The sequence below is a fragment of the Barbus barbus genome (assembly GCF_936440315.1).
Source record: "Barbus barbus genome assembly, chromosome: 5".
NCBI classification, from domain to species: domain Eukaryota; kingdom Metazoa; phylum Chordata; class Actinopteri; order Cypriniformes; family Cyprinidae; genus Barbus; species Barbus barbus.
In genome coordinates, this window is record NC_136733.1 from 3,395,376 (window position 1) to 3,410,503 (window position 15,128).

Consider the following 15,128-nt stretch of genomic DNA (forward strand, 5'->3'; position numbering starts at 1 on the left):
TCACCTCTCATGGGGTTTTGGCTGCTTTGGTGTCCTGCCCTATTTTCATTGGTAATCTTCACTGATTAAAGTTCTCTGAAAGCAGGACTGTGTGTGTGTGTGCGTGTGTGTGTGGGCTTGTCTTAGATGGTATCTGATGCTTAAGAAATGATTTTTCTCCAGTGCTTGTTCCTGTCATCCTCTCCTCCTCATCAAAGTGGATTTAGTGACTCAGTGTTTTGGGGTTTGGTCTTTCCTGAGCAATGTCACGCTTGAGATCAGCTCACTAATGCGGGGCGTTTAGTTAGCTTTGGCGCAAAACACAAGTGTGTCAGTGTGTGTTTTTGTGTGTGTGTGTGTGTGTGTGTGTGTATGTGTGTGTGGGTTTTAAGTGGTGTGGTATTTAGTGGTTGTTAAAACATCATTGTTGCTCCTACTGAGTGCTAAAGGGATAGATGAGCCAAAAATGATAATTCTGTCATCATTTACTTATTTACATTTATGCATTTTGCATTTTCTAACCATGTCGTTCCAAAAATTCTTTCTTCTCTGAAACACAAAAGAAGATATACATATATATTAATTTTCATTTTATGGTGAACCTTTTAAGGATTTGAACAAACCCCAAACAACTTTAGAAAGTAATTGTCTTGGACATAGCAATCTCTTGCAATCTCTTGTTATTTTAGATTTATATACTATTTAAGTATTTATTATCATTTTGAATTAGATTGTATTTTTATGTTTTAGATTTTATTTTTTATTTATATAAGTGTTCTATATTATTTCTATATATTTTCTATTTTATTGTTAGCAATTAATGTTTTAGTAATTAATGTATTTGTTATTTTTTATCAAAAATAATTATTATTTTTTATTCTATTTATCATTATTTTTATTTATTTAAAAAAAAATGTAATTTTAGTATTTCAGCTAATTTTATTTCAGTTATTTGCCAAGGTAACATTTATAGTTTTCATTTCAAGTTTTATTCCAGATTAATTTGAATCAAACTGATTTGTAATAGTTTTGGGTTCAGTTTTAGTGAACAATAACAACACTGTCAACTCTTTTCATTCTAATTTTTGTTAAAGTTTTTTCTTTGTCATGGTTACTAGTTTTTTGTTTTGCATTTTTATTTTAGTTATAGTAATTTTATCACTTCCGTAGTTATTTCAGTTAGTTGCCAAGAACTATTTCTAATTTCTGTTTGTTTTTCATCTTTATTTCAATTAATGAAAACTCATTTAAATAGTTTTTGTTTTAGTTTTATCTAACAATAACAACACTGTCAGCAACCTTCCAAAATTGCCATACTTAGCAATGCCCTAGCAACCACTCAAAGCACCTTAGCAACCATTTAGAACACCATAGCATCGTGCTGGTGGTGCGTTTTACAAATTGCTTCAGAAAATGTAATAATCTAGTTTGTGGTTGAACCTTTTTTAATGGTGAGAGACAGAAAGAGAGAGACAGAGCTCTGGAATGAGTCTTGTTCTTTTGGATGTATGGCCTCATAACTCTGAAATGAGAAAGATGGGAAGGAAAAGGAGGAATCTACTTAAAGCTAATCTACTCCCTCACACGAAACCAAAGACACACACACACAGAGAGCGAGAGAGCTGTGGAAAGTGTGTGAGGGGAGTGTGGTAAGTTAATAGCAGCAAAGGGAGTGACACAGTTTAAGAGTTTAAGAGCTTCTGTGTCTTTCGCCGGAAAACTCAGATGGGAAGAGCATCACCTCTCCTCAACACAAGAGTTAAACACTCCAGTGTGTGTGTGTGTGTGTGCGTGTGTGTGAGAGAGAGAGAGAGAGAGAGAGAGAGAGTGTGTGAAGGTAAAAGGATCCGTCAGCTGGAATATAGACTCTCACATACCAAACACAGCTGCTCACAGCACAGTTAACTTCTGTCTGTTTTCTGCCTCTCACAAAATTTGGTTTATGTCTCTTTTACTCGAATGAGAGCAAAACAGGAGATACTTGAACAAAACTTGATGATCATATTCTCCTGAATGATGTGAGATGTTACAAAGAGTGATAGTTGACACTCATTTACTTACCTTGAATTCGACACGTCTGTGCACATTCTCAAAACATTTCTTTGTCTGAAATATTTTTTTGTCAGAATTTTAAAACTATTTTCATTATGTATTTTCATGTCAGATTAACATTTTCTGTTGCCATAAGCCATAATTACATTAATTTACTTCCTCAAGAAAAAAATAGAAATATAATATAAAACTATAAATGTATTAAATACAACAATATCAATAAACATTTAATTGATAAATAAACATTTATATTTAATTTACAATAAAATATATTTAATTTATGAAAAAAAATGATAAAAGTTATATTATATTATACATTAATAATTCACTGCTGTTCAAAGTTTGAGGTCAGTTTGTTTTTTTAATGAAATTAATACTTTTATTCAACAAGAATACATTAGATTGATCAAAAGTAAAAGATATTTAAATTGTTACAAAAAAATAAATTTTAAATAAATGCAGCTCTTTTGAACTTCATCAAAGAATCTTGAAAAATGGTCTTCAAAAAAAAAAAACTTTTTTTAAATATAATAATATTATTATACGTTAAAATATGTTTTATGCTTTAATATATATAACATTTTAACTTATTATAATATTTCACAATATTAGTGTTTTACTGTATTTTTTTAGCAAATAAATGCAGCCTTGGTGAGTATAAAAGACTTTCAAAAACATAAAACAATCTTACCAACCCTAAACTTTTGAAAGGCATAAATCTAACAGCATTTATTGTTTGTCATGTATTGCCTCATAAATATTGTATTTTCAATGCTGAGTGTATGTTTATGTCTGCACCTTTTCCAGGTTTTCTTCATCGCTCTGCAATATGTGAGAAATGAAAAACCTTTCCTTGACTAGTAGTATGAGTACAGAAAGTTTTTTAATACATTTATATTTATTCATTTAGCAGATGCTTTTCAAGGTGACCAAGAAAAGAATTTAATAAAAATTCAGTAAAAACGTATGTGATAAATCATATGGAGTCAACAATATTAACACTACCGCAATACCACAAAAAAATGCAAAACAGTACAGAAAAACTTCATTTTGAACAGCAGAAAGTGGCTTTCAGATGAAAGAGTTTGTGTTCCAGCCATTAATAGACAGATAAACCCCAGCTTTATTTGCAAAAATTAAATTAAACTCTTTGAAATCAGCCGTAAAAGGAATATTAACTGCAATGACTGACAGTACAGGAGTACTGGGGTCTATTTTGCAGTGTAATATTACAGTGCATAAGACGGCTGCTTACCAAATAAAAAAGTAAATAGACATGAAATATTGTTTTGGGCTGAAATCATTAGACGAGAAGAAAGTGAGTGTGGAGTGATATGAAAGACGTGATTGTGTGTTTCTGCAGTGAACGGCGGCTGGTCCACGTGGACGGAGTGGTCGACCTGTAACAGTCGATGTGGGCGGGGCCTTCAGAAACGAACCCGCAGCTGCACCAATCCCGCGCCTCTGAACGGGGGCTCGCCGTGTGACGGACAGGCCATCCAAAAAATCGCCTGCACCTCCGTTTGCACAGGTACCAATCTACTGAACTTAATTTGATGAGAATGCAAGTGAGGCCATGAGGGACAGAAGTGCAAACTGTAGTAGTGAAACTGTGAACATGCTTATTAAATTAGACATTAGTACAGCACATGTATCTTTGTCTTTAAAAGACTTGCTTTTATTTTTAAATAATGGCATAGTAATTTAATAGTATTTAATGCATTAAAAAGTATTTTATTAATATTTAAATAAAAATGGTCATGATTTAATAGTATTTAATAAATGTAATATTTAATAGTAATGTCATTTTACAGTGTTTATATTAATAAACGTATACTGTATATATAATTGTTGCAGAAATATAGTTGTATTTATTGTTTGTCATTTAGTACCTCATAAATATTATATTTATTTTGTGTTTAATGCGGTTGTAAGAAATGACAAATATTGCTTTGAATATTTAATTTTTTACATTAAATAAATTAAATTAAATTTATAAAGCAATAAGCCCCTAGAAGCCTGAATTTATAACAGCTAAGGGACGTTGTTAAAACCCCCTTAGCTGTTATAAATTCACTGTAAACCATGGCTTCACGGGGCTAATTGCTTTTATAAAACGGTTATTCCATACGTAGTAAGGTTTCACAAAATAAAACAGAGCAAATAAAGTGTGATGATGGTTGTGGTTGCAACAAAGTGGTTGCTGAGCAACACACAAACGTAACGTAACTAAGGTGTATGTTTGTAGAGTAATTTACAACAACTTCGAACACCAACTCAACCAAGGAACTATCCATTTTATAAATTAAATTAAATTAAATGATCTGCTATAAATCATATGGAGCATGACTTTACAGTGATCATCATTATATATTTTTATTATATTTACAAATTATTTTCATTATTTTATTTTCATATTTCATAGTTTAATTTCTGTTCACGTTTTAGTCCAAAATTTTCAGTTTTTCATATTCCCCATCCTTTCCTATCAGAATGCATGCTATGGATCTGAAAACGCAGAAAATCGAACCTGATCCGAATTTTTTTTTGACGGACGAAAGTTTCGGAGACAGTGTGCAGTGACCTTTAGTCGTTTTTATTTTGTGCGTTTGCCATTTTTATTAGTTTTATATATTTTTTAGCTTTGTATGTATTATTTTTTTTAGTTGTAGTTTTAGTAATTTTAGTATTTCATCTTAAAGTTTTTCTAATTTAAATTTTTCATCTTTAGTAATTTGATCTTTTCATTACATTTTATTTTATTTCAGCTTTATTGCAATTTACAAAACCAGTGTTATTACTTTATTTGCAGTTGTAGTTAACAATATCAAGACTGAATCACAAAAGGAAGTTTTCATAAAGATCTGAGTTTGTAATCATGATAATACTCTGGAACTAATTACGATATTTCCGACATGACGTAAACGCACAGTGAGGTCAGTTCTTAATCCTGAAAGAAACACAATGAAGAATTTGGTTCCGATTTTTTGCTCCATTGACATTTATTAATATTATTTGGCAGTCGCTTTTATCCAAAGTGACTTCCAAATGAAGAATTCCTTCCATAAACAGAAGGATGGAAAATTCACTGTGAGACTACTGAATTACGAGTGAGGAATTCCTTTCATAAAAACTTGATTCTTTTCCAGTCCAGTTTGAGTTCTTCGCCTCTTGATAGCATCAGACAAATGCATCTTTTTCCAGACCCATCAGTTCAGCTTTCAAGCCAGACACTTCCCCTATACTTTGGCCCCAAGGGGCCCCTAAGGGCCGAGCACATTTCCATTCCCTCCTGCCGGTGAGAGTGAGTTCGCTGTGAAGCAGGTGAGATTAAAGCATCTGCAGGCAGTAGGAGAGATGCCACAGTCACACGCTAATGACTGACCCACATACTGCAGCCGCTCTCCTGTGACACAATCCACAGACTACACCAGAGCAGAGGATGCATCATCTTTTCTTTTCTTTTTTTTCTTTTCTTTTTCAGTTTAATTTCTGTGTGCGATATGCACAAGGCAGACAATAATAGGGGCTTTGCTTGTGAAATATTACTCATTTCATGAACAAAGAGGTTAGCCAGTCATAATATGGCTCATTAACATTTTTATCCTTGACTAACATATTAATGGACAAGGAATACAATAAAATGGTACAATATGACCTCTTTAGTAAAAAATAATCAATCTGCCTCATATCACAGCAGAAGCACTTCTTATTTTTTTCTGCTGATCTCTGTTGTTTCTGGTGTGTGTGTGTCTAGTTGACGGCGAATGGACCGACTGGAGCAAGTGGTCGGCGTGTAACACTGAGTGCACGCAGTGGAGGAAGAGAGAGTGTAATGCTCCTGCGCCTCAGAACGGAGGGAAGGACTGTGACGGAGTCACACTACAGTCACAGAACTGCACTGATGGACTCTGCCTGCAAAGTGAGTGCACTTGCACACACACACACGCACTTACACACACAAACACACACACACACACACACACACACAGGATGAAATCCTTACAGTCAACATGATGTCAGAATCAAGTCTATTTACTTATTTCTTCTTTTTGTTTCTGGAATTATGTTATGTTTGTCATTTTTATGTACTATTAATATAGTTTTTGTATTTTTTTATTAGCTTTTATTTTTTATAATTTTAGGTTTTATTTTCATAATAAAAAATATTTATAATAAAAATATAAAAAATAATAATAAATATAATAAAATAATAAATATTTTTAGTTAACCATGCAACATTTCCAATTGTTTAATTATATGCTATCATAGTATTTATAAATTTATAAATTATCTTTTATTTTTTGTATTTTCACTTTTTATTTTATTTTATTTCAGTTAACTTGTAGTAAATGTATGTTTTTGTGATTTTCTTCATTCTTTTTAGCATTAATTTGTTATTTCAGTTTTAATCATTTTACTACTTAGTACAGTTAGTTGACAAGGAATTTCAATTTTCATTTAAGTTGTTTTAAGTTTAAGTTTTTAATCATGTATATTTATATATTTTTGTTCAGTTTTATTTTAATTAACAGATTTCATTTCAATTAAAATATTTTTTTTAATAGATTTAGGTTTTTCAATAACAATATTGTCATGAATTATTCAAATTTGCACGTTATTAATGAAAATATATATATATATATATTCAGCTGACGTCACCCAGGCTATTATATTTTTATTTTATTTTAGCTGATTTTAGCTGATGTTACCCAGGCCATGTGGGCTATTGGTTATTAGCTCTGTCATCCTTGTTTTATTGGTAGCAGCCAGTAGTTTAATACTAGATAACATGGCAGCTCTGAAATACGTCACATTACAAAAGCTAAATTGATTGCAAATATTGTTTCTTGTTTACTTTAAAGCTTTTAGTTGATTTGTTTATTGCTCCTTACTTAATGAGGCACACAAACATGGCCTTTAATTTGTTTCAATCACTGTCACAGTGGACACACTACAAACTGGCGGTGAGAATCTTTAAGAAACTGACAGGTGACATGAATGTATGTAATCAGGAGCCATCAGCGTGGCAGTTTAATTTGTTTGCTGGTGTTTGGAGCATTGAGCAGTGATAAAGAGAGAGACAGGCCATGGATGTGAATCTCCTCTGTTTGCTGTTGTGTAATGGATCTCATGTCTGCCTCTCTCTCTCTCCCCGCAGGCACTTCCTCACTAAAGTTTCAACTTTAAAAGTTTTTCCCCTTAAAAGTTGAGCAGGCACAATCCATTTAACCCTCTCAACTCAGCTCTCTGTCTTACTCTGATACAAACCTAGTGAACTGCTGCTTAGATAGCTGGAGGATTTGAGCACGTCCTAGCCAGGGGTGAACCAGATAGAAACCAGCATTACAAGCCATCTATCCCATGTCAGTTTGAGTGCATTTAACATGTTCCTTTCTGTAATTTGATTTAATACTTTGTGGTTTGTTGTATTCTGAATTCTCAAATAGAGTTTGGAAGTCCAACGGGTTTTAACAAATTGATTTGTTTGGATGGTTTCTGATCAGAAAGTCCCCTTGTATTTCAAATCTGAATTAGTTTTCTTATTTGTAGTGAAACATTTAGTTTATTATTATTATTTAGTTAGTTATTTTGCCAGATACTCTACCAATCAAAAGTTTGGGGTTGGTAAGATTTTGTAAAATCTTTGAAAGAAATCTCCTCTACTCATCAAAGGCTGCATTTATTTGATCAAAAATAAAATAAAAACAGAAATATTATTACAAATTAAAATAATAGTTTTGTGTTTGAATATATTTTAAAGTGTAATTTATTTCTGTGATCAAAGCTGAATTTTCAGCATCATTACACCAGTCTTCAGTGTCACATGATCCTTCAGAAATCATTATAATATGCTGATTTACTGCTCAAGAAACATTTATTACTATTATCAATGTTGAAAACAGTAACAGTAACGAACAATTAAATATTGTTGTGGAAACCATGATAGATTCATATTTTGTTAAGTTCAAAAGAACAGCATTTGTTTGAAATGGAAATCTTTTGAAACATTTTAAATGTCTTTACTGTCATTTTAGATCAATTTAGTGCATCCCTGAAAAATAAAAGCATTAATTTCTTCCAAAAAAAAAAATCTTATTGACCCCAAACTTTTGTATAGTGGTGCACATGGCAAAAAATAAATTATATCAGTTTTGTTTACAATAAAACCTTATCTTTGATAGCCTGACTTTGAATTTAACAAAGAAAAGATTGTAGTTTGGCTTCAGTTTCAAACTAGTTTCCACAACTAACTAAATGTCACAATGTGATAGCTAAATGTTTACCTGGTTACCATCTCACCCGGGGAGCCAGTTTCTCCTGCTCTCTCTACATTATATCTTCTGTTCAGACGTTTGAGTCTCACATCACCAAATCACATCTCGCTCTTTGTTTTACATTCCCATTATTTTGTCTAATGCCCCCTTCCTCTCTCTGAAGGTTCAGTATATCAGCTATCCGTTCAGCCTAAAGGAACGGGAGAGAAGGGGTTTACATGTGAGTGTCTATTTTGTCTTTCATTTTCTTGCTTTAGTTTTTCAGGTCGGTATCTGTTGTCTCGCAGTATCTTCAGCTTTATATTCTTCCGCTTGCGCTCTGTTCCTCGTCGTCTGCGGGAGTGAAAGCATGCTGTCTGTTTGTCAGAGTCCTTTGATTTGCTGTTTTGCTTCGTGTTTTGCAGCACTTTATGTTCTGTGTGTTATTTCTCGACTCGCATCCACACATACGCATATGCTTTTGTCCCTTTCTCTCACTGTTTTCCACACATTCAGACGCAGAGCTGAATGGAAACCTGAACGTCTCTGGAGTAAAGTCAGGCTCGGCTGAAGTCTGTGTGCTGTTTGAAACGAGAGAACTCTCTCTGGCCTCGCTGTATGACCTGTAGCAACCCCGTAATTCTCTTTAAAGACAACATGAAATGAAAATTGATCCCATTTACTTTCTTTAGAAATTTCCAGGGCCTTATTTTTTCACATCAGTTCAGGCTTCGCAAAATGAAAGAGAAAGTTAATCAAGATTATTTGGCAGATAAGCCAGATGTTATTTGAACCCCAGTGCTACTAGGATTTGCAATTATATATAAATGTATGGAGTGTGTGTGTGAAAAAAAGTGAAAGTGACGTGACATGTGGCCAAGTATGTTTACCCATACTCGGAATTTGTGCTCTGCATTTAACCCATCCTAAGTGCACACACACAGCAGGGAACACACACACACCCGGAGCAGTGGGTAGCCAATGCTGCGGCACCCAGGGATCAGATGGGGGTTCGGTGCCTTGCTCAAGGGTCTCACCTCAGTCGTACACCCCCCACCTACAATTCCTGCCGGACCTGAGACTCGAACTCGCAACCATTGGGTTACGAGTCCGACTCTCTAACCATTAGGCCACAACTGCCCCCATGTGTGTGTGTGTGTGTGTGTGTGTGTGTGTAAATATATGTATAATATATACTGTATAGTAAAATACGTAAACTGAAATGCATACGTTACACAAATAAAATGTTTGTGTCAGTGATATTTGTAAATATGTTTTAATATATGTATATATTTATAATTTCTATTTAATGTTTTTAAATCACTAAAATATGCCATATTACCGAAAGAAAGAATATATATATATAAAAATGATTATGTAATTTTTACATTAAAAAAAATTCACTGTATCACTTTAAGAAACATGGAAGAAACAAATTTTAAATCACTGTAATATAGAATTGTATATATTAAATATATTAAATTAAAAGCATGAAATCAAAATTCACTGTTTATATATACATACATATATACACGTGTGTACTTTAAAAAAAAATAACTGAAATGTTACAGAAAATTTTTTACTGTTTACAGCATAAATACAGTATACACATACTACATATTTTTAGATAGATAGATAGATAGATAGATAGATAGATAGATAGATAGATAGATAGATAGATAGATAGATAGATAGATAGATAGATAGATAGATAGATAGATAGATGTCCGCTGCATCATTTTATGCTGAATATTGCGCGTCACGCTGTGGAAGTGAAATGCGTTGTGAATGGTGTTTCATGTCGTGTTTAACGTGAAGCGGCAGCCGCTGGTAATCCGAGTGTTCGTTACTTCCCTCGGCCGCTGTATAACTCTTTTCTTCAGATAATACACTGATGAAGACTGTGATGGCGTCTCCTCACGGCGCTTGCCCTTTAAGAGCGTCTGTACGTTTGACTTCAGATGAGCTTTGGCTTATTCTAGAGATTCTTCAAACTGGATTATAAGCGAAATGTTTGTTATGAACAAGAAACCCTGAGAGATGAACCGAGGCGGATATCAAACAACATGATTCTGGCTTTCATTACAGGCCTCCGCAGCGCTCTGTTCTTCATGAAAACAGCTCATCAGTCAGAACATCAGTCAGCCTGCTTTTGTCTGTGATTTTACTATATTTTACCGTCCTTTTATCTGCTTTGTTTTTATGTTGTCTTTCTGCTCTTCATGATGTGCTCACTTTTGAGAAAATGAAAGGCACTTTCCATTCCAGTTTTGAAGATAAACAGAGTCGAGTCCGTGCTGGTGGCCCAATGGTTATTAACCTGGCTGCTAATATGACGGTTACAGGTTCATTTCTAAAGCAGAGAGTAAAGGTCACAATAATAACCCATCAGTCAGGGGTGAGATCACATAAAGGTCAAAGCACTGATTTGGTAATAATAGGAAAAAGCAAAGAAAATATAATTTTTTGTAATTATGTAATTATTTATTTTTTATTTGCAAAAAGCAATTGCTCAAATACATGTATTGCATCATGTTACTGTTGTAAATGTTTACAAAAAATGTTTTATTTAATTTTTAAATATATATTAGCAACACTGGAAACTTGTATGAACTGAGGCCTGAAACATATACAAGAACACTTTTAGCTACAAAATCTTCATGCATTGTTGTGTAACCGTAACGAAAACACGTTAAATATGTACACAGTGCACACAATGCATTGGCTATGCTCTCGTGTTTGCATATTTGTGAGTGTGTTTCAGGCTTAGCGCTTTATTTTAGGCCTGTACTTCTGTTAAACCGTCAGTGATGCTTCAGTGCTGTTAACTCTGTGTGTGTGTGTGTGTGTGTTTGAGGGGACAATGTTATCTCTTTTCTCCTGAAGCTGTATTATTTATTAAACATTTTCTGCAGTCTGCAGCCGCAATCTGGCTCTCCCTCCCTCTTTCACTCACGCTCATGTTCAAAGAAAACGTTTAATCTTCCAGATACATTTTAATGGCTGCGTTTAGTAGCTTGCCACTTTTATCATCAAAGCTCGTGTTATAGCTTGTATGAGTGTTTCTCCGGTGAAATGAGTTACATGACTCAAGGCATACGATGGCAAGAGTTAAAGAGGGACAGAACGCAGAGGAGATCGCGCTGATAAAATGTGGGCCTGCTTCATATCAGAGCCGACGGGAATTGATTTAAAAATGAGTCTGAAGCCTTTTCTGTCCGAGTCATCTGAACATATTGCTCATGAAGTCTAGGAGATGCTAACAATATTATTTTTACTCTTGTAAAATTAAGGCTCTGTTCCAAAACCTGCGAAGCAGACATGCCTTAAACTGCTGTTATAGACAGCAGTTTAAGGCATCATAAACACGCATCTGACACAAAAGCTGATCCTAAAAACTTTTTTGTAAGGTAGTATTGGATGTACAGTATCTCACAGAAGTAAGTACACCCCTCAAACTTTTTGTAAATATTTTATTATATCTTTTCATGTGACAACACTGAAGAAATGACACTTTGCTACAATGTAAAGTAGTGAGTGTACAGCTTGTATAACAAAATAACTCAACACACAGCCATTAATGTCTAAACCGCTGGCCACCTAAGTGAGTACACCCCTAAGTGAAGATGTCCAAATTGGGCCCAATTAGCCATTTATTCTCTCCAGTGTCATGTGACTCGTTAGTGTTACGAGGTCTCAGGTGTGAATGGGGAGCAGGTGTGTTAAATTTGGTGTTATCGCTCTCACTCTCTCATACTGGTCACTGGAAGTTCAACACGGCACCTCATGGCAAAGAAAAAAAGATCTGTTGAATCTGAAAAAAATAATTGTTGCTCTACATAAAGATGGCGTAGTCTACAAGAAGATTGCCAAGACCCTGAAACTGAGCTGCAGCACGGTGGCCAAGACCATACAGCAGTTTAACAGGACAGCTTCCACTCAGAACAGGCCTCGCCATGGTCGACCAAAGACGTTGAGTGCACATACTCAGCGTCATATCCAAAGGTTGTGTTTGGGAAATAGACGTATGAGTGCTGCCAGCATTGCTGTAAAGGTTGAAGGGGGGGGGGGGGATTGCTCAGACCATACGCCGCACACTGCATCAAATTGGTCTGCATGGCTGTCGTCCCAGAAGGAAGCCTCTTCTAAAGATGATTCACAAGAAAGCCCGCAAACAGTTGCTGAAGACAAGCAGACTAAGGACATGGATTACTGGAACCATGTCCTGTGGTCTGATGAGACCAAGATAAACTTATTTGGTTCAGATGGTGTCAAGCGTGTGTGGCGGCAACCAGGTGAGGAGTACAAAGACAAGTGTGTCTTGCCTACAGTCAAGCATGGTGGTGGGAGTGTCATGGTCTGACCACTGCCTTGCTAAAGAAGCTGAGGGTAAAGGTGATGGACTGGCCAAGCATGTCTCCAGACCTAAACCCTATTGAGCATCTGTGGGGCATCCTCAAACGGAAGGTGGAGGAGCACAAGGTCTCTAACATCCACCAGCTCCGTGGAGTGGAAGAGGACTCCAGTGGCAACCTGTGAAGCTCTGCTGAACTCCATGCCCAAGAGGGTTAAGGCAGTGCTGGAAAATAATGGTGGCCACACAAAATATTGACACTTTGGGCCCAATTTGGATATGTTCACTTAGGGGTGTACTCACTTTTGTGGCCAGCGGTTTAGACATTAATGGCTGTGTGTTGAGTTATTTTGTTATACAAGCTGTACACTCACTACTTTACATTGTAGCAAAGGGTCATTTCTTCAGTGTTGTTACATGAAAAGATCAAATATTTACAAAAATGTGAGGGGTGTACTCACTTCTGTGAGATACTGTATCTTTCATGGAGCAAGCAATCCCAGAATACAATATATTTAATTTCTTTAACAAATTTCTTCTTGGAGAACTTGACTAGCTAACTAGCTTCTAATTAGTCTATATAATTAATTTCATTTTTAAATATTTTAGTACATCAAGTTAAACTGAAATAAGTTTTATATAGTTGAAATAAAATAAGTTTCTGTTTTTTATATTTTCATTTAACATTTATTTTATTTCAAGTAACGTTTTCTTATAGTTTATTTTTAAGTTAACTCTATCATTTTATTGGTTTACTCTGGCATTTATGAAAATGAGGTACTGTAGCTCTAGGATTGTTTTTTCCCCTTGAATTAGTTGAGTAATTATATAATTCTCATTTGTAAGTCACTTTGAATAAAAGCGTCTACTAAATGAAAACATGTAAATGTAAATAATTAATATAATGATATCAACCCAGTTCATCTAAAAAAAAAAAGTGTACATCAAAGGAACAGCATCATTAATTTAATACTTTTTAATAATACTAAACAGTTTTTGCGTTTATATCCATCACTGATGAATTTTTAAAACATTTATAGATAATTTAATGCTTTCAGTCCTTTTGACAGATAAAAGTAAGCAGTAAGTTTTTAATATTAAAAGTTTGGGGTCTACAAGAATATTTTTGTTTATGTCTCTTCTACTGCATTTACTTGATCAAAAATACAGTAAAAACTAATATTGTGAAATTACCATTTGAAATCATCTTACTGACCCCAAATTTTTGAACAGTAATATATATACTGTATATCAAAAAAGATATCAGTATATGGATATATGGTCATTTCCAGAGTAATAATGTTCCATTTTATACTAATAATGTGCTTCTTTTTGTACGGTTACAAATGAAAGATACTGTGCTGAGAAGATGAGACTTAACTTTCTGTGTGTGTGTGTGTGTGTGTGTGTGTGTGTGTGTGTGTGTGCGCTTTTGTGACAAATGAGGACATAAATTTGTATAATGACATAGGTATTACAAGGTGAAGGTGACTTATGAGGACATTGCCCCCACTTTTCAAAACGCTTATAAATCATACAGAGTGAGCTTTTTTGGGGGAAAGTAGAAATAGTCTCCTGTGAGGGCTATTAGGGTAGGTGTAGGGCAATAGCACATACAGTTTGTATACACATAAGGGACAGGGAGATGTCAGGGAAAATGAAGAGACTGAAAAGGAAAATGGAAGTTCAAGTGATAAACTTGAATTATTTTGCACGGCCTCAGCCTAGGGGTTTAAATTGTTTTATGTGATGATGATGGTCATACAAAAAATATTGTTGTCCGTGGTTTCAAATTTTGTTGTGGGTTTATGGGATGGCCTGGATGAGTGTGAGATTTCCCGGCCTGAAATTTTGTCCCAGTTCGACCCTGTGTGTGTGTGTGTGTGTGTGTTATCAGTCTTAGTGTGTGCGCTCAGTAAAACCCCTGCGGATCGATGCAGAGGGAATCTGATCAGCAGAAGGCTCTTCCGCCCACAGACTCATGGGTCGGACGGGTTGCCAGACGATCAAACTCCCTTCCCCTCATTAACCCCCCTCAGCATCTGCACACTGTCCTTCACTTCCTTCATACAATCAATAGTGTTTATAATTCAAGCATGCTCCTGCATAGAAACAACCTTTCTGACGCACATGCAAACTCATGTATGCATATTCAGACATGGATGTACACACTCAAACATGCACAAAGACCTGATGAAACACTTTACAAGAAGGTCCTTGTAGTTAACTTTAGTCAATGTGTTAAAGGAACAGTTCACCAAAAAAATTCAATTTGCTAATGATGTCCTCGCCCTCAGGCCATCCAAGATGTAGATGAGATTGTTTCTTCATCAGAACAGATTTGGAGAAATGTAGCATTACATGACTTGCTCAGCAATGGATGCTCTGCAGTGAATGGGTGCCGTCAGAATGACAGTCTAAACAGCTGATAAGAACATCACAAGTAATCCACACCACTCCAGTCCATCATTTAACATCTTTGGCCA

General features: G+C 34.9%; 1 protein-coding gene across 1 annotated transcript in view; it reads left to right on the forward strand.

Annotated features, from left to right (window-relative positions):
- The window catches only part of LOC306870571 (netrin receptor UNC5C-like), a gene marked incomplete at both ends in the record, with an annotated part of 138,821 nt that overhangs the window by 93,238 nt on the left and 30,455 nt on the right, over positions 1 to 15,128 (forward strand). Inside the window, 2 exons of the mRNA XM_079417932.1 lie at positions 3,395 to 3,562; positions 5,789 to 5,953. Of these exons, the coding sequence (XP_079274058.1) occupies positions 3,395 to 3,562; positions 5,789 to 5,953 (333 nt within the window). The remainder of the gene's footprint in view (positions 1 to 3,394; positions 3,563 to 5,788; positions 5,954 to 15,128) is intronic.